This window comes from Crocodylus porosus, unplaced genomic scaffold (genome assembly GCF_001723895.1).
Source record: "Crocodylus porosus isolate Cpor-Errol unplaced genomic scaffold, CroPor_comp1, whole genome shotgun sequence".
Lineage (NCBI taxonomy): Eukaryota > Metazoa > Chordata > Crocodylia > Crocodylidae > Crocodylus > Crocodylus porosus.
This window is the reverse complement of record NW_017728886.1, coordinates 62128953-62149909: the sequence shown is the minus strand read 5'-3', so window position 1 is coordinate 62149909 and position 20957 is coordinate 62128953. Positions and strand designations below refer to the sequence as shown.

The 20957-nt window shown below is 44.3% G+C and overlaps 1 protein-coding gene across 1 annotated transcript in view; it reads right to left on the bottom strand.

Annotated features, from left to right (window-relative positions):
- The window catches only part of WIPF3 (WAS/WASL interacting protein family member 3), a gene marked incomplete at its 5' end in the record, with an annotated part of 33711 nt that overhangs the window by 8690 nt on the left and 4064 nt on the right, over positions 1-20957 (bottom strand). Inside the window, one exon of the mRNA XM_019535401.1 lies at positions 668-800. Coding sequence (XP_019390946.1) covers positions 668-800 — 133 coding nt within the window. The remainder of the gene's footprint in view (positions 1-667; positions 801-20957) is intronic.

Here is a 20957-nt window from a genome sequence, read left to right as displayed (position 1 = left end):
AGGACTCAATAGACAAGCAAATGGTTTGGCTAGACATTCTCTCTTTAAATATGTTTATGAGAAGGGTTGACTAAATTTGTGGCTGTGAAATGTCTATTATAATATCAGAAGTGCACTTAATTAACAAATCTTGAGCTCAGGACTTTGAGGGAGTTATAAGTTTGGCAAATTAAGTTTCTCTTGATAGCTGCACATCCTGTTAAGCAAAATTGATGTTAGACCAGGGGTTGGCAATGTTTTTGGGCAGAGTGCCAAAAACACCTGAAACCTCGACTTGTAAGATGTTAGTATGCCAGGGGTGGACAGAGGAGCAGCTGTGAGAGCCCTGATCCTTGTTGTGGCAGTGCAGCCCTCCCCCTTCCCTACCATCTGCCTTGAGGCTCTGGGCAGGCCCCTGCCACCCACCAAAGAGATTGGGTTGCTCTCAGCAAGGAGTGGGGAGGCTGCAGGCACCTGCATGGGGCCCATGGAGCCCTAGTCCAGCTCATCGCTGGTGGCAAGTGCATGCATGCCTCAAGGTGGATGACAGGGAAATAGCTGGGGCTGCAATGCCACAACAAGGATCAGGCCTCTTGTGGCCCACCCCCACTGTCCACCCCGAGGTACACATACCAAGCAAAATACCTTTGCGTGCCATGCACAAAATGCCTTTGCCATGCACACTTACTTTCAATTTGTGGTGCACTTCTGTCATTGATTTGTGCTACTTTCCTTAAGCGAGTCCCGTGCTGAATATCAGCAAGCAATGCACTTCGAGCTTTTTGATCTTCTTTTCTCGGTTTTGGTGGTTCTGTACTTGCCTGTTGAAAACAACAATGTTAAGCACTAAGACAGTTAAACAAATGTTGGGAAAAAGGAAGAAGTCGTAATAGGTAAGGCAGCTGTCATCTTGGAACTCTTCTGTTATTGTGTCTTGAATTATACATTCTTGCAACTCACATGACACACCTGTAAATTAATTTCATCTGGAAAAATTCATTAAGTTTGACATCTGGTATGTGAGCCACCAAAGCTGCATGACCCATGAATTGCACCAGTGGAAATCACACACCATGTGGGCCACGAGTTCTCCATACTGCACACTACCATCAGTGCTGTACCTAGACTCCTGGCGGCTCCAGGCAAACTTTTAGTATCAGGCTCCCCTTCGCCAGAGATAATGATAATAAAAATAATAATTGGCCTTGTTGCAAAAGTCTTTATCACATCTGTGGTACTGATGCTTTTAAAAAGTTCATTCTCAACTGATAACATTGCCAGTCCTGGAAATGCGCAATATTAAAACTTTTTGTTTTGCAGCTGTAATTTTCGTTTTTCATTTTTGGGCCCCCTTTCTGTGACCCCACAAGTTTGACAGAGCATCTTGAAACAAGCCCTTAATATCCAGGGCTATAATCATAGTTAATTAATTGAAAGTTACCTTCACAATAAATTTTAGCAGTATAAGATTGTTGCATCTGAATTTTATATTTATTTTGGCTTATCAACACTCTGCCCTTCTCCCCAACCCTCCCATCTGAGATATCTGAAAAAGAAGTAAGTTTGGAAACATCTAGCATTCACTAAATTACTCTGTTGCATACATACTACTGATTTAAAAGAATAAAATAATTTAGGTTTGCATTTTTTGTTTAGGTTTATTCCAGGGGTGGGCAAAATGCAGTCCGGGGACTGGATGCAGCCCACCAAGCCATTCTATCTGGCCTGTGGGGCCCCTAAAAAATTTAGAAAATTAATATTAATCTGCCCTGGGCTGCCTGTCATGCGGCCCTCGATGGCTTGCCAAAATTCAGTAAGCAGCCCTCTGCCCAAAATAACTGCCCACCCCAGGTTTATTCCCATAAAAACTTTTTAAAGAAAAGCTTAATCATACATGCCCACTAGGTGGCACCCTAAGGGATGTTTATGCCAAATACATTCCTGTCATCTGATGTAAAAATCCAAGTTAACTTTGCAACTGATACTATGAGCATATTATTCAAGAGGATGTTAGAAACATACATTCGTTTTTATATGGTAGCCTTATTTACAGTGGTGCCTTAAATAACATTTATTGTACAAACAAGACACAAGTCTGGTTATCAAAGCTCTGAACAGCTGACCAGGCATAAGTAGCACTCTGGCATATATTAACTAGGATTTATTCCAGACACTTTTCCTTCAGAAATTCACAATACTCACTGTGAAAAATGGACGAAACATAAAACTGGAGCAAAGATGACCTGTTTCTTAATACAAGTTCTCTACCAGCACTTTGAAGCTTATTTTTCCCAACTCCCAGTAATGACTGTGCAGCAGCACAGCAATTAGGACCTGAGCAGGACTGTTAGGTTTAAAATTAGCTCCAACAGCTGCGTTCTTCTTTCTGGGTTCAAGTGTCCACTCATTATGCTGACTACCCCCTCTGCCTGCCTGCTGCAGACCTGTGAGCAGGTAAGGTACTGGAATAAACAGAGTCCTAATAACTTCTGTACAACAGATATACTTGTAGATTACATTTTTGCTAAAAGTGACTCCTGATACAGCATCCATCTAACAAAGGGAACATTTTTTTTTATATTACAGAAAGATGGAATGCTTCCTTCTGAAATACCTTATTTACTTTTAGAAGGTAGGTGGGTTGAAATATCTACTTAAAAATATACACCCCCTCCTATTCTTCTAGCTGCTTTTCCTCTTATAATGTCAAGATTATACTCTATGGCCAGATTGGTTGATATATCAGGTGATTGATTAGGCTGCTGAGCAGCTTGTTAGGGATTCTCTTTTTTCATTACAAAGTCAACACGGTCTGGGGTGTAGCACTGCCTGGTTGTAGACCAGTCAGACCTCTCCAGTGGATTTGTTGTTTACAGTATTCCCCATACCTCCACCATTAGCAACACATTACTGGTAAAGAAGTGTTGGTTCCCTTTAGCACAAATATCCAGCACATTCATTCACTGGTCGTCTGTCAGCCTTACATATCATAAACTACTCATCAAATATATGACTGTACACTGAAAAAAAAAATCTCCTTCAAATTAGCTGCAAGCACGCTTTTCGAGCATCCCTTTCAGGACCTGTTCATGCATCTGTTAAGGACACAAGATTAGCTAGGGATTCATGACCGTATTATTCTGGCAAAATACCAGAACAAAGCCAAAATATGCTTGAAGGAACTGGTTAAGCCAAAACACAAAATGAACTCTTCACTGGAGTTAAACTTTTACCTATATATATATATATAAAAGAATGTTTTAAGCAGAAAGATAAAGATCTGTTTTACTTGGAGGTCATAGTGGCACCAGAGCTGCAATACAAAGGATGTCATTCTTCCAGAGCACTGTCCTTCACCAACAGAGCAGCTACATTTATTTACAGAATGGGAAACATCTCAATCCTTCACAGAAAATCAAAAGGGGAGCAGAAGAAAATATGAGCATCATTTGTTTTACTAAATGCCAGAGATGCCTAAGGTAGCATAGAATGAAATTAAATTCCATTTACCTGGCTTTCCTGAATCAAAATGTGAATGAATGGTGGGTTCTCATTTCCTTGGTAACCACCAGATTATTGTTCTGTTGTTTTGCACAAGAAGAATGTCATGTTAAATAACTGCTTATGTTTTGTTTTAACACAAATGGAATAAGTCACTCATGCAGTGACCCAAATGTAAAAAAACCAACAAGTTCTGTCAATGATCTTCACTGTTTTTTTGCCTTCCATGTTCCTAAAATTATGCCTTTTAAAAAAAAAAAAACTATACCAAGAGCATATGCTGAATGGATTAAAAACTGGCTAAAGCACAATCTCAGAAAGTACTTGCCAATGGGTAGTGTTTTTAGAGAGGTTTCACAGACATTGGGTTTAGGTCTTTTGTTAATGAAAATGTTTGAATAGCAACCTGAAAGTAAATATTTAAAAATATCTGCTGATAAAATCCATGGAGGACAGAGATTGGCAGAGTGGTAAGTAATATGGAAGGACAATGCAGGCATATGGAATGATCTTGATCACTTGGTAATCTAGGTATACTAAAACTAAATGCATTTTATTACAGCCAAAGGGAGTGTTATGAACATCTAGGATGAAAGAAGGCAGGTCACAGCTGTAGGATGGATAACCCTATTCTGGAATGCAACAACTGAATCTGAATTAGGGTTTATAGTGATCAAGAAGATTGACAAACACACTGTGGTGCTGAAGTGAAGGGGAAATCCCTGGATGAATAAACAGAGACCCATTTATACAAATAGCATCACCAAAATGAAGCCCCTCTCTCTTCTGGATGTTCTTCTATAGTCAGTTTTGTAGTTAGGGCTGTCAGAATAATTCATTTTTTTGGTTCAGCAGCAGAATTAAAATAGGTGAAACAATACGTGTGGCTTTGATCCAACCAAATGTAACATTTTTCCTCCTTCACTGAAAAAAGAAAAACATTTATTGGGCATGCAACATTTCATTTTGGTCACTCATATGAAAATCAGAAAAAATAATGGGTGAGGTTCACAGAACTGGTGTTTTCTCTTTATCCAGCCTGGGGGTTAGCATGCAGGATGTGGGAAAATCCACTTTGTTTCCCTCCTCCACATGAAGGGATCTGAACCTAGTCTACAAGGAGAGTGGCCCATCTGTTGTGCTTTACATTATGGTGGAGAGAGGTGCTCTCAATCTCTCTTGCTGATGCAGTTGCACTTTGTATAAATTAAACATTCACTGGAGCAGGAACTGGAAGCTAAGTATCCATGTTTGCTCATTGCCTCAATGAATATTTATATTTTATGCACAATGAAACAGCTCCAACAAAAGAAACTCAGGAAATCTACATCAGAATGCTATATACACCCTGCTGCTTAATGTACACAGAGATGCGAGTTCAAATTCTCTTGGGAAGAAGAGAAACTAAACCTGGGTCTCACATTGTGAATAACTGCTCTAACTCCTGACCTAAGGGAGACAAATAAGTTCCAAAGCTACTTCCTTCAGCAGCTCTGTGAACCTAACCCCAAGTTTCTTTTTCCAGATGAAAAATTCTGTGAATCCAAGTTGAATTTCTGACTAAGGGATAATCAAATATCACAAGTTTTTACGAACTTGCTCTTTACCATTTTTTTTCACCCAGTTCTAGCTATAAAAATAACAAGGGTCTTACTACTTTTCTTTTCTAGATGAAAAAAAGTGGGTAAGGTTCAGAGCCACCTTGAGTCACAAGGCTTTCCAGTAAGAAGTACCATTAGCTACTTAAAAACTTCAGTTTAGATGAAAATTGACGAATTGTTTAAAGATATTGTCTTATGGGCAACAGTCCAGCCCATTAAGAGATCTATAAAGAGAGATTGGTATTTTGAACAGATGAAGAATTTTATGGGCCCCACTATCAAAGACCAAATTTGAGCAGAAAGCAGAAGATGAAGGTAGCAAGGCAGGGAGATAAACAAGTACTCAAATGAGTGATAAAGCACCTGCAAATGAATTGCCCTCAACCTCAAACCCACAGTCCTAGGTGCCTGCTGCTGCCCTGATTCTCAACCAGGGCACCAGGCCATCAGGATGCCACAAGATTTTGAAGGGTGCCATGAGGTGCAAGAAGATGAGCATGTGAGGTGGTAAGGTCAGTCTCTGCCTAACTGTTGTCCTGTCCTGACTACCCAACATAGCTGTTAGGAGCTAAGCACTGTAATAAATTAATTAATTTTTGAAATGGGGCGCTGCTTAACTTACAAAAGTTGCAGAGGGGTGTCTGGAGCTAGATGAGGGGAGCCTCAAGTCCAAAAAGGTTGAGAACCACTACTAGCACCATGCAGCCTATAACTGTAAAAAGACCAAGGTGTGGAGCAGAGACTTGGCCTTCATGGTTTTTCTTGGTTTAATTAACAGATTCTAAAGATGTGTAGAAAATGTGTAATTAGGAGCCTTGAGACAGAAATGCAAATTTAGGCTGTAGGTAACTTTTGTTGAAATGTTCCACTTCAATTTTTTCCAGTTAATGTTCACATCAAAATGCAGGTGGGAAGGTTTGATGATATTCTAACAGACACTTTATCTAACAGACAGTGCACTCTATTACTATATTGGGCTTATTGAAGTGAAACCTGCACTAGAATGTACAGGGGAATGAGCTCTCCCTGACCAGTATTCAGCATCTTGATCATTCTTCATTCAGTTCCTAACGGAGGGCAAATGTGACAAGATAATGAAGGTCAACAGATGGCTCTAGGATCAGCTCTTCAAGAAAGGCTTGGGGATGTTCAGTCACTGGGAAACAAACAATCACATAGAGCACTTTTCTCAGTGGGTGAATCCCACCTGAGTATACTACAGGCATTTTGGGATACTACAGACATTTTGGGATCAAGGTCACATGATTAAGTAGTAAGAAAGGAAGAGAACATTTTGGAAGACTCATGTAATTGCCAGTGCCTGGTTGTAGTGCACAGAAAATGGATAAATAAGGATACAGAAATCAATACATTAATCTTAGTGGGTCAGAGAAAAACAAAGCAAAGAAAAACACTAATGTCATCAGCAACACCAGTCAGGTAGGTGATACAACTGGTGAAAAGACAATCTAATCAGGTTAAGGAATTGGGTGTGGATATTAAGGCTACTGGCTGATAGACAAATTAGGGTTGAAAGGGACCTCAGGAAGTCATCTAGTCCAACCCCTTGCTCAAAGCAGATCATTCCCAACTAGATCATTACAGCCAGGCTTTGTCAAGCCAGGCCTTATAAAAACTCTGAAGGATGGAGATTCCACAACCTCTCTGGGTAACCTGTTCCAGTGCTTCACCACCTTCCTAGTGAGAAAGTTCTTCCTAATATCTAACCTAAATTTCCCTTGCTGCAACTTGAGACCATTGCTCCTTGTTCTATCGTCTGCCACAGCTAAGAACAGGCTAGCTCCATCCTCTATGGACCCTCCCCCATTCAGGTAGTTAAAGGCTGCTATCATATCCCGCCCCCCTATCCCCCCCCAATCTTCTCTTGTGCAAACTAAAACCCAGTTCCCTCAGCCTCTCCTCATGAGACATGTGCCCCAGCCCCTGAACCATTTTTGTCACTCTCTGCTGGACTCTCTTGAACTTGTCCACATCCTTTCTATCGTGTGGGGCCCAAAACCAGGCACAGTACTTCAGATGTGGCCTCACCAGTGCAAAGTAGAGTGGAATAATTACTTCCCTTGATCTGCTGGCAAGGCTTCTACTATTGCAGTCCAGTATGCTGTTAGCCTTCTAGGCAGAGCCATCCCTAGGTGTGTGCAAGGCCTGGGGCACATCAGCCTGCGTGCGGCCCAAGGGGCAAGCGGCTGGAGCCGGCAGTGCTCAGTGGTGGCAGCAGCAGAGCCAGTGGCACTCAGCAGCAGCAGTGCAAGGTGGTCATGGCAGAGCCTATGCAGCACTGACCACAGAGCCCCTCAAAGCACGTGGTTTGGGTCAGTTGCCCCAGTTCGCCCCCCTGGGGACAGCCCTGCTTCTTGGCAACACGGGCACACTGCTGACTCATATCCATCTTATTGTTTACTATAATCCCCAGGCCCTTTGCTGCAGAGCTGCTGCTTAGTTAGTCAGTCCCCAGGCTGTAGTGCTGCATGGGAATCTTCTATCCTATCCTAAGTGAAGGACTTTGCACTTGTCCTTGTTGAACCTCATGAGATTCCTTTTGGCCTAATCCTCCAATTCATCCAAGTCACTCTAAATCCTAGCCCTCCTCTCCAGTGTATCTACTACTCCCCACAGCCTGGTGTCATCCATGAACTTCCTGAGGGTGCAATCCATCCCATTTTCCAGACTGTTAATGAAAATATTGAAAAAGCTGGCCCCAGGACTGACCCCTGGGGCACTCGACTTAATACCAGCTGCCACCTAGACATTGAACCCAACAATCCAGCCAGCTTTCTATCTACCTTACAGTCCATTCATCCAACCTACACTTCCTCAGCTTGCTTATAAGAATGTTGTGGGAGATGGTGTGAAAAACCTTGCTAAAGTCAATGCATATTTTGTCCACTGCTTTCCCCACAACCACAGAGCCAGTTATCTCATCAAAGAAGGCAATCAGATCGGTTAGGTATGACTTGCCCTTGGTGAACGCATGCCGACTATTCCTAATCACCTCCTTCTCCTCCAAGTGCTTAGAAATGTATTATTTGAGGACCTCCTCCATGATTTTTCTGGGGATTGAGGTGAGGCTGACCGGTCTGTAGTTCCCTAGATCCTCCTTCTTCCCTTTCTTAAAGATGGGCACTATATTTGCCTTTTTCCAGTTATATGGGACCTCCCCTGATTGCCACAAGTTTTCAAAGATAATAGCCAGTGGCTCTGCAACCACATCAGCCAACTCCCTCAGCACCCTTGGATGTATTGCATTCATGACCCACACCTGGTACGTCGAGGTGCATAGAAAAAAAACAAACATATAAAGCTGTGTCTATGACCAAACCATTAAATCTCTCCATATCGAATCAGAGGCTGCCGATTCGATTTGGAGAGATTAATGGGTCTCCCAATTCAATTCGGATTTGGCAATTCGGTTGCCAAATCAGGCCAAACCTCCTCCAAATCGAATCAGCAACTGAAGCTTCGCACAGCCCTAGTAGAAACCCTTGTTATCCTTCACATCCCTTGCTAGCTGCAACTCCAGTTGTGCTTTGGCCTTCCTGACTTCATCCTTGCATGCCTGAGCAACATTCTTATGCTCCTCCCAAGTTCTTTGTTTAAGCTTCTACTTCTTGTAAGCTTCTTTTTTGTATTTAAGCTCACTGAAGAGTTCTTTGCTAAGCCAAGCTGGTCGCTTGCCATATTTGCTAGTCTTCCCGCACATTGGGATGGTTTGGTCCTGCACCCTCAGTAAGGTTTCTTTAAAATGCAACCAGCTCTCCTAGACACCTTTCCCCGTCAGACTGGCTTCCCAGGGGATCTTGCCCATCAGCTCCCAAAGGGAGTCTAAGTCTGCTACTCTGAAGTCCAGGGTCCACACTCTGCTGCTCGCCTTCCTTCCTTATGTCAGGATCCTGAACACAATCATCTCATGGTCACTGCTGCCCAACTTACCATCCACTTCTACATCCCCCACCAATTCTTTCCCATGTGTTCATTTGAAGGTGTGATGGGATCTAATCCACCATCCCAATAACTGCATGTTCTGCCATGCACGTGTGGTATGGCAGAAGGTGCAATTTAGGGACTGGGGATTAGGTCATGAGCCACAGCTCCCTCCACACCAACAAGCTGAAACACAATCAGGTGATTGTCAGTTGGGGCAAGGGATTGAACCAGGATATAGAATTGGCCCTAGGCAGGTCACCAGCTGGAGGGCACACGCAGTCACTCATCCATGGGCACAAGGACCCTGGGATTGGGCTTCTGTAGCCTGATCCCATAGTTCCTGTGAGCCAGGAGCTATAAAACTACAGGAACTTAAGAAAACCACATGTGCATCTCAGCTGACACTTGGCTGAGCGTCAGGATCTGTTACAGTCCAGCCCCAACCAGTCACATGTTCAATTTAAGGCATGATACAAATGAGCCAAAGTTTTTACATGTACAATGTATAACAACTTTGTGGTTTGTTTACTGTATTATCATGCCTTAAACTGACTTCAACATGTGGCTAGGTTATGACTACACTTATTCAATACCAAGATGAGACAAAAACCCCATCATCTTGTAATTGAGTACAAGGTAGTGAGGTGGTGGGGCAGGCAGCTGCTGTGGGTCCAGTGTCAGCTCTGGACCTGACCCAAGCTGAAGCCACAGCTGCTGCCTGCTCCCCTGCTGACTCTGCCCCTCCCCACATCTCTCTTCCCCCATAACTTCTGCCATACTTCCCCACTTCCCCTGTCATTTACCCATGCCCAAACATAGAGCGCAGCTCCAGCACAGCCTGGTAGCAGCAGCAATGACAGCTCTGGCTGCACCCCAGTGCTGCTCTGCCATTGCCTCTGGAGTGGGGACAGAGCCTCTCAGTACCAGAATAAGGATAAGTGAGAGGAGGTGGGGAAGAGGGGGAGAAGGGCCAAGGCAATGGGATGGCAGGCACAAAAGGGAGCAAGCTGCTTGATCTCCACCCTACACTACTTCTCCCACTACCTGCCCCCCACTGCAGCAGTGTGGGGGGGTGCAATTTAAGACAGCCCTCCAATAATTAGATTCTACAAATGGAAAATTATAAAAAATGTATACATTTTCCATGTCTAGAATGTAATTATGGCGGGGGTTGGGAGGGGACAGTCATTCTGAATTTGCGTAAGTATGGCACTTTTGGCATGATTAGCTAGTTAATCATGTCTTAAATGTAGCATGTGTTGGAGGCCTGAGAATCAACTGAAATATTTGTATACAAAGAGCCTTGGCAACAAAATGGAAGAACTCAGAACTACTAGTGCAGACTGCAAAACCAAATAATAGAGTGAAATGGTAATGGTTGTGCATTGAAGGGTATGTGATTGAAATGGTAATGATTGTGCATTGAAGGGTATGTGCTGTTCAGAAAAGATAGAAATGAAAGTAAAAGTGGGAAAGTCAACTATTTCCATGAAAGCCCTGTTTATACTATTGAAAGGGTCTAAAATGAGAAGTCATTCTGGCACATGCAGCTATGCAAGGCCTTAAATGCCTATATACCAATGCCCATAGTATAGGGAACAAACAGGAGGAACTCGCCGTCAGAATAGCCAGTTCAAGGCCAGACATAATAGGGCTTACAGAAACGTGGTGGGTTTCATCCCACGACTGAGCAGTTAGCATTACGGGATATAGGCTTTACAGGCGGGCTAGAGAAGGAAGGAAAGGTGGGGGTGTGGTGCTTTACATCAAGGAGCAATACACATCCTCTGCCAGCAAAATAGGGTCAGAGGAGAGGCAAGCTGAAGTGCTCTGGGTCAAGATACAAGGAGGCCGTGGGGAGAGGGATTTAACAGTGGGGGTCTACTACAGACCCCCCAACCAAGGGGAGGGGCTGGACCGGGAATTTTTGGGCCAGCTTGCAGAGGCACTTAAGGCAAGGGATGTAGTTGTCATGGGTGATTTAAATTACCCGGATGTCTGCTGGGAGGAACAGTCAGCCAGGTCGGACCGTTCCAGGAGGTTCCTGGCTGAGATACAGGACCTCCACTTAATTCAGGAGGTTGCACAGTCCCACCAAAGGAAATGCCCTGTGGGACCTGGTCCTGGCCACGGGCAACAACCTGGTAAGGGGCCTCCAGGTTCTTGACCACCTGGGTGATAGTGATCATCGCTTGCTGGAATTCACCATCCAGCGCAGGGTGTCAAGGGCCTGCAGCAAGGTGGTAGTCCTAGACTTCGAGAGGGCCAACTTCAACAAGTTGAGATTAGTGGGAGAGGCACTGGGGTTCTTGAGAGCAGGGGAACTCAGTGCCCAAGATGAGTGGTTGCTCCTTAAGAAGACGATACTCAGGGCCCAAGGGGTGATCATCTCAACAAGAAGCAAGGGGGGCAAGAGTGCCCAAAAGCCCCCCTGGCTCACCAAGGGTGTCCGGGAATGCCTGATTGCCAAAAAGGCGGCGTACGCCCAGTGGAAGGCGGGGGTGCTATTTCCAAAGAGGCGTATACCTCCTCTGCTCCGGCCTGTAGGGGGGCTGTCAGGAAAGCTAAGGCGGACATAGAGCTAGGACTAGTGTCCAAGAGCAAAGATAATAAAAAGTCCTTTTTCAAATATATAGGGAGGACGAAGAAGGCACTGGGAAACGTGGGGCCCCTGCAAGATTCTCCGGGCAATCTGGTGGTTGCCCCAGAGGAGAAAGCAGACCTCTTTAACCAATTCTTCACCTCCATTTTCTTGTGCAGGGACTGGGACTTCCCCACCGTGATGCAAGATGGACTCTAGAGGGAATGCCTCCAGACCTCAGGTTGGGGAGGACTGGGTTAGAGAGCTTCTGGAGGGGCTGGACATGTTCAGATCAGCAGGTCCAGATGCTCTCCACCCCAGGGTGTTGAGGGAGCTAGCAGGGGTTATTGCAGGGCCCTTGGCATGGCTTTACAAGCGCTCGTGGTGCTCAGGCCAGGTGCCAGACGATTGGAAGATAGCCAACGTGGTCCCCATCTTTAAAAAAGGGAGGACCCAGGCAACTATAGGCCCATCAGTCTTACCTCAGTCCTAGGGAAACTCTTTGAGAAGATCATCAAGGAGCACATCTGAGATGGGCCGGCTTCAGGGATGATGCTCAAGGGCAACCAGCATTGTTGTTTCATTAGGGACAGGTCATGTCAGACCAACCTGATTGCCTTTTATGATCAGGTCACAAAAGCACTGGATGCAAACGTCGCCATGGATGTAGTCTTTCTGGACTTCAGCAAGGCCTTTGACACAGTCTCCCATCCCATCCTCATTAAAAAAATAGGCGACTGTGGCATTGATGCCTACAGTCAGATGGATTGCAGATTGGCTGAAGGGATGTATTCAGAGGGTGGTGGTGGACGGGTCATATTCAACCTGGGGAGAAGTGGGCAGCGGAGTCCCCCAGGATTCGGTTCTTGGGCCCACGCTGTTCAATTTCTTTATCAGCAATTTGGATGACAGGGTGAAAAGCAACCTGTTTAAATTTGCTGATGATACAAAAATTTGGGATGAGGTGAGCACGCTCGCAGGGAGGGAAAGACTGCAGCAAGACCTGTAGGTTACAGGGGTGGGCTAACAAAAACAGGATGCGTTTCAATACTGACAAGTGCAGGGTGCTGCACTTGGGCAGTAGTAACCAGCAGCACACTTATAAGATGGGAAACTCCCTTCTTGGGAGCATGGAGGCAGAAAGGGATCTTGGAGTCATTATTGACTCCAAGATGAACATGGGCCGACAATGCGAGGTCACGGTTGGAAGGGCTAACCGGACCTTGTCGTTCATCCACAGGTGCATCTGAGGTAGGGCCAAGGAGGTGATCCTCCCCCTCTACGCGACACTGGTCAGGCCACAGCTGGAGTACTGTGTCCAGTTCTGTGCGCCCCACTTCAGGAGGGATGTGGACAACATTGAGAGGGTCCAGAGGAGGGCCACCCGCATGATCCAGGGACAACAGGACAGACCCTACAATGAGAGACTGTGGGACCTGAACCTGTTCAGCCTTCACAAGCAAAGGTAACTGTCTATAAACTCACTAGGGGGGACCAGAAGGATTTGGGAGAGACCTTGTTTCCCCTAGTGCCCCCTGGCATAACAAGGAATAACAGCCACAAGTTGTTGAAGAGAAAGTTTAGATTAGACATCCATAAGAACGACTTCACAGTTAGGGCAGCTAGGATCTGGAACCAACTTCCAAAGGAAGTGGTGTTGGCTCCTACCCTGGGGGTCTTTAAGAGGAGGCTGGATGCCTACCTGGCTGGAGTCATTTGAGCCCAGTTCATTTCCTGCCCAGGCAGGGGGTCGGACTTGAAGATCTACAAGGTCCCTTCTGACCCTACTTCTATGATTCTATGATCAGTGGGATTCTACCTATCCAGTCAAAGGCAGGAACAGATCAGTGGCACCTCTTACATTTTTGTTCTATAACACTGCTGGAAAGTAATTAATCCTTATCATTTAGTTTACCTGTATAAACACAACAATCACATGTTCCTTCAGAGAGTTAAGCAGCAGCTATGCAAGAAACTAACATCAAACAAAAAGAAATGGTCTTTCAGATGGGACCTACGTGAGGACACATGCCAATAGTTCCTGGCAACTTACTTTCCTCTTGTTCCAAAACAATGACAGAGCTACAGTTCTGCAATTCTATCTCTGCCCAGCAAATAATTATTAACTATGATCTAAGTATTAATCATGCAGAAAACTCTGTAATCTGATTCTCCCAGATTTAAAACGTCAGGCAACATGCGTCTCATAAACACAGTCAATGCTAGACTTATTCCTAAAATTCCCACCAGTGCAGTACTGTGCAAGAGCTATCAGCAGGTTAACTTCTTTTTCAACCCTGAGCAGAGGTGATCACTAGACAACAAAGTCTAGTTAAATCCGTACAGGCATGCAGGATGTGGGATGCACTGCCTACACTAGCACTATTATCACTCTTAGAGATGCACTAGTATCAATGGTAGAGTATTGAAAAATAACAATGTAGAAAGAGGCTTTTCCATTGGCTGCTTTAATCCACCATCTGCTTCACTACTACCCCCTCCCACCAGGGAAATCCTCCCTCTGTTACACTGGCACTGCACAGTCAAATGGTAATATGTAGAGATGTGCAAAGCGATTCAGATTTGGCCCGATTCACAGGACAGTGATTTGATTCACTGATTTGGATCACTATCCCGATTTGATTTAGCCGAATCTTAATCTGAAGATTCGATTCTGATTCACACAATCAGCGATTTGGCCACAGACACAGCTTTATATATTTTTTCTACATACCTTGAGGTACCAGGCATAGCTTACGAACACTGAGATGGTGGGGCAGATGGAGCATCCCACAGGAGCACAGGGGACCTTGGGTGTACTTCCGATCCACTGCCGAGCACATGGGGTACCCTGGGTACCCCTCCAGACCCAGGAGGTACCAGTTGCTGAGCCAGTGGGGAGGGGAGGGACACCCCCCTCGTACTCTGCAGTGGACCCAAAAGTGGACTGGAAGTACTCCTGGTCCATTTCCGTGTCTGCCACAGAGCATGCGGGGGACTCCCCCACACTCCCATGAGACACTCCACCCACCCCACCATCGCAGCACTCATAAGCCACACCTGGTACCTTGAGGTATGCAGAAAAATTATATAAAGCTGTGTCTATGGCCGAATCGTTTAATCTCTCCAAATCAAATCAGAGAGATTAATGGGTCTCTTAATTCAATTCAGATTCAGAGATTTGGCTGCCAAGTCAGGCCGAATCAAATCAGTGAAATAAGCTTTGCATAGCCCTAGTAATATGTGCATCTCATTTACAGTTTTGGTCAGCCTGGCAACAAATAAAATTATTTGTTCTGCTTTCCAACTTAGATTAAGGCATCTAAGTCCATTTTCATGCCTATAAATACAAGCAGGCACCAAGTTTCTATTAAGTGTGAGTACCTAAATGTTTGGGTTTGAACAATTCTGTATAAAGGTCCATACTTCATACAAGTAGCAGCACAGGGCATCATGATGGTGATAACATGAAATTTAGGAGCACTGCTAACCTCAAGTGTCTAAAAAAAATGAGTGAAATCTTAAGGTCACAATATTGATTTTTTTTTTAAATCTCATGAGCTTTAAAACTAGCTTCTAGTTTCTCAGCTTATGGAGCTCACATTTTCAAGGTCTCCTCTACCACCATGAGAGCTAGAGATTTTTTTTTTTTGGTGAAAGCTAAGATTTTCATGAAACAAAAATGATTGTAGGAGCTGCCAAGGTTATTTAGGTAAATGTGATATCCACAGATGAAGGGAGAAAATATTATTGTGGGACTGAACATGCATGTGCGTGCATACCCCCCCCAGGAGATAAGTCTGCGGAGGGGAAGGGGCAGATGGAGGCCCCCACAGTGAGGGAGGGAGTGGGGCTGGGGCAGGGGTGGGTTGTGGGACCCCAAGCAGCTTGTCCAGGGGCACCAGGGGGCTCCTGCCACCGGATGTGACCTGGGGGGCATGTGCTCCCCAGATCTTAGCGCGGGATGGAGGCAGGCTGCTGAGCTCTTCACCCTGCTGCTGCTGCCTTGGGAGCCATGCAACGCCATTTGTGTGCCACCCCCAGCCTGTGCTGTGTCCCCTGCCCACCTGGCAGCAGCAGGCACAAGGCGCCACACAGCTCTCACAGCAGCAGCAAAAGCAGCGGGGCACAGAGCCCCAGCCTGCAGCAGCAACCCACATCCACACTGCATACTAATCTGGGGGGCACACTGCCCCCCTCCGTGCCTCCTCTAGGGTGCACACAGCAGCAGGAGCTCCCCCACACCCCTGCATGAGTCACCCATGCTCCAACCATCCCACCACCTGCCCCAGTGCCCCATTCACCCAAGCCCCTGCATCTGCCCCACTCCCAACCTCACTGTGGGAGCCTATATCTGCCCCTGTCTTTTCCCTTCAGAGACTTTCACCTGCTGTGCTGGGCAGTGATTCACATACCAGGCTGTGAGTGCCTACCTCTGTCTTATCTCTCCCCCACAGCTGCAGCCACCCAGAGCCTGCACCTAGGCTGCCTTGTGGCCCTACCCACTGCCTTGCATTTGGAAGGGATAAGCCCCATTAGACCCAGCCTTCTGCTGCCTATGGTGATATCTTTTATTAGACCAACCAAATAGTTGGAAAAATTGGTCTTTGCAGGTTACAAACACCTTCTTCAGGCACAGGAAGAGTCTGTTGTTTCTTTGTGTGCTCTCCTGGGTTGAATGGAAGCCTGTATGCAGAATGAAGGTCTATGAAAATGCAAATGCATGGCAGAGAAGTTCAGAGTCCTTAGACCAATGCAGCTACAACCTATAACCCTCTAGGACAGGGGGACAGAATGCTGCCACCACCCTATGTTGCCACCTCCCAGGAGCAGGGCTGGGGTGGGGCAAAGGCAGTGATGCATCTTTGCGGGTCCCACAGGTGCTGCCTGGCCAGCTGGACATGGAGGGGGTGGGGAAGCTTGCATGTGGCAGCAGGTGCCACTGTCATCCACCACCCCACACTATCACTGGTCTGTCTAACCAGAACTATCCTATGCACCAGTATAGGTTGGAGATTGACTGGACAAGCAGCAGCTCTGCAGAAAAGTACCCGGGGGTTACAGTGGACAATAAGCTGAATATGAGCCAGCAGTATGCCCTTCTTGCCAAGAAGGCTGACAGCATACTGAGCTGCAGTAGTAGGAGCGCTGCCAGCAGATCACGGGAAGTGATTCTTCCCCTCTATTTGGCGCTGGCGAGGCCACATCTGGAGTACTGGGTTCAGTTTCGGGCCCCCTGCTACAGAAAGGATGTGGACAAATTGGAGAGAGTCCAGTGGAGGGCAACAAAAATGGTGAGGAGGCTGGGGAACATGATTTATGAGGAAAGACTGAGGGAACTGGGCTTCTTTAGTCTACAGAAGAGGAGACAGAGGGGACTTAATAGCAGCCTTCATCTACCTGAATGAGTATTTGAAAGAGGATGGAGCTAGACTGTTCTCAGTGGTGGCAGATGACAGAACAAGGAGCAATGGTCTCAAGTTGCAGCAAGAGAAGTTTAGGTTAGATATTAGGAAAAACTCTCTCACTTGGAGGGTTGTAAAGCACTGGAACAGATTACTCAGAGAAGTTGTGGACTCTCCTTCCTTGGAGGTTTTAAGAGCAGGCTAGACAGCCTTGGCTGGGATGACCTAGTTGGGGCTGGCCCTGCTTTGAGGGGGTTGAACAAGATGACCTCCTGTGGTTCCTTCCGACCCTTATATTCTATGATTCTAAGATCAGAAAACAGCAACAAATTCTACATTTTTATAAAGTGACATATTTTAACAATATGCATAAACCTAACAAACCTTGGGGGGGGGGTTGTTTGTCTGTTCGTTTGTTTTTTGTTTTGTTTTTTTTAACCGAAAGGCTAAAAATAAAGTACTAATTAACTGATGGAACTCCCACAAATTTTGCGTGTATAAAAATCACAGAAGGCCTTAACAGTATTTCACAGTAGCTAATACCTGACAAATCAGAAGGTAAATTAGTATGAATGCAGCTTCATGTTGCCACAGGTAGGCTTTTTCTGGCAGCCAAGCTCTTCTGCTCACAGCTAGCTCAGGTATCTTTATGCTATATTACTATGGACAGCAACGAAGGCATACCCTCAGTGGGGTACAGACATAAATGTTATATGAAACCACATGGGTGAAAAATGTCATGCCACAATAAGAGAAGCATCTGATCCAGAACATTTTCTAATCTAGTCAGATGTTTAGCCCAGAAGACCTTATGAAAATAACCTTTCAAAAACTTGCCACTTGCATGAACCATACTTCCTGCCCATCAAGTCAGTATGATCCTAGTTAACAAAAAGCATTTTAGAGTATTATCACGTACAGAGCATACAGATGTATGTCCTTGTAACAATCCAGACAAAAATAAATTGAGTAACCCTATCTTTTACTAGTTTTGTCTTCATATTCATTCCTTCTCGTCTTTTCAAAGCTACAAATACAGAAAGTTACACAGCAGATTACAGCTGCTTGTAGAAAAATCCTGTAACAGTTCATATGAGACTACCATTGTGAAACATTTTGCCACAGAATTTCCTGCTGTTAAAAAAAAAAATCATTTGGATATCCACAAGCAGTCTTAATTATGAGTAGAGACCTAACTAAACGTGGTTTTGCAGATTTTGTGGAAACTGTAAAATCCAGGATTGTCCACAAAATCTGTGAAATCAACAAAATAAAGCAACTTAATAAAAATAAAATGCTGGCTCCTCAGTGGGAGCCAGCGGTCCTCACTGCCAGGGGAGGAAAGCGCCAGCTGGTAAGGCATCATGAAGGGCAGCAAAGAAGGCAGCTGCCCCCTTGTCCCTCCTCCCTCCACCAGGGCCTTTCCGCCAGTCAGTGCCAAGGGGTGGGGCAGCACAAATGGCAGCAACCAATCAAGATAGCAGCTGCCCCCTCATCCCTCCTCCCCCCTGGGTCCTCTCCACCAGTCAGCACTGAGGGGCAGGACACAAAATGCCTGTAAAATTGGCTCTGAGTATTGTGAGTGGGCTGTGAAAAATGCTCTCTCTCCATAATCTAAGCAAGTCCCTAATTATGAGTAGTTGCAGCTTGTATGACAACATCCCTCCAGACAGGATCAACCCTAATTCCAGCATTTCAGACAGAGCAGTGGACTGCATACTCACGACAGTCCACAGAATAAGTTTCAGACATTACCTTAAACAAGACACATTGGGACCTCAAGAATAAATTTAGGATTTTAGATCCATGCTAAAAGAGATGGGAGAAAAAAACCAAGATAACTTTATACCATTTTCTTTGCAAAGCCCAAAATATTAAGATCAGATCAATACCAATCTTTTTCCTTCTTAAAAAACCTTTATGTCTACACCAACACTTGAAATTAAGATTCTGATCACCAACTTTATACAGCATAGCAAAGGCAGAGGAAGGTACAAACTCTACAGTCAGAATCTAGTCCTCTAACAGGTAATTCACAGGGACACTCAAAAGATAAGGATGCAGTATTGTCAACTCTAAGAATTCAAATCATGAGTTACACCCAAAAATAATGAGATCAAATAAAATCTCATGATTATATGCCAAAATAAGACCTGCGCTCTGGTTTCATAGCTATTAGAGCAGACTTGTCTATTTCTTGTTGTTGCAGAGAGGAAAAAAGAATCATTTTTGTAAAATTTTGAGTGAGTGCTAAAGCTTTACACAATTATCTTAAAACATGGGGTTTTAAGAAAACCACCAGCTACTGCGAGACTCTCTCTCATATCAAGATACATGAGACTGATCTCTCTCTCTCTCTCTCTCATATCAAGAGAGAGTGAGATTGTCAGAGAGAGATCAGTCTTCAAAAGAATCAGAACGCAAGAAACAAATGCCTCTAACGAAATCAGATCCTCTTAGTATTAATGTCCTGTCACTGCCTTATGGGAGACACAGGTTTGATTCCATCCATAATTTCCTCCCCTGCCTCAGTCGAAGGAGATATGGAAGCACAGCAACAGTTCTGGGGTCATCAAAATTGGGAAAAGGAGTCCTGCCCATCACCAAAGAATCCTCTGTGGTCAGGTAAGTTACCATAGTAAGTGTCCAAAACCATTTCTGCAGGTGAAAGAAGAATACTTCTTTTTCTGCTTGTTTTCTTATCTTTCAGTCTCACTGCAGACAATTCCAGTATTACCAAGTATAAAATCAAAAAAATATACAACCACTTAAAACCAGAATTAACTTTCTTTTGCTAAGGAAGTTGAGAGAGAAAAGAGTGGTATGGGGCAAAAATTTGATACTGATCCAATCTGCTGTAATCTTAAAACTCTACATCTGATTGGACTGAACTGGATACCACCACTGAAATGCACAGATCTTAAAATGAAGAGTGCAAGTGATTTTAAGATGTTCAAAGATATTCATAATCCAGTAAGTAACCATGCTATTCAGCTAAGCTATTTTACATATCCAGTTTATTTTCTAAACAAATCAAAAGTATGAGCACAAAAAATTCATGTACTTCAGAAAAATGTAGCTTTCTTGATTTTCTTAAATAGGCTTAACAAGATTTATGCTGATAAAACACAGCAACACAGAAAGAGAAGGAAAAAAATCCTTGCTACAGGCAACAGTTGGTGTTTCCTTAATGCTGGAAATTCTAATCTCAGTGTAAATTATGTATTTATCACAGTGTTATACAGAGAGGACTTGTTCCTGAGAGGTATTTTTTTATTGCAAAGTAGAAAGTAAGGGTACAATATAAACTAAACAAATCAACAGACTGGCATATGTTCCCCAGCTCTTGAAATATTTCCTTAATTTATTCAGGAAGAATAAGGAACAGATACGATCAATCCACGTGATAGTTTTCACTTAGCATTATTTCAAAGATTACGTTTCACGAACTAAAGGCATTTCTAGGGCAAGAACAATTTTTACAATGGTTTTAACATGATAATGGGCCAAGTAGTCTCTTGGGGTAATTCTATTAGCTTTGATTATTTGACCACTGTGACTTTTCAGTTCATTTCTATCTTGAGACTTCATTATATGGAACAACATTGATTCAGAAGGAGATTAGAAATACTTGCTTAAACTCCAGAAATGTATGAATCATTAAACAAACATCAGCTGTGAATAAGAACTTCCAGCAGGCCTAGTACATATACCATACTTCTTAAATACTGATATTTTAATAGATGCTGATTGAACATTATATCAGAAAGTCATGCCTATAGACAGTTGCAGCAGGACAGTGAAACAACTGCCATTCAAATTTACACACACACATAGTGGATTATCAAAGCCAAATACTTAATCTTGTTCCTCTCTTGGGAGTTTAACAATCACACATTTTATAGTCCTTTCCAGTTCTGGTCTGTTTTTGACATGACAACCTTT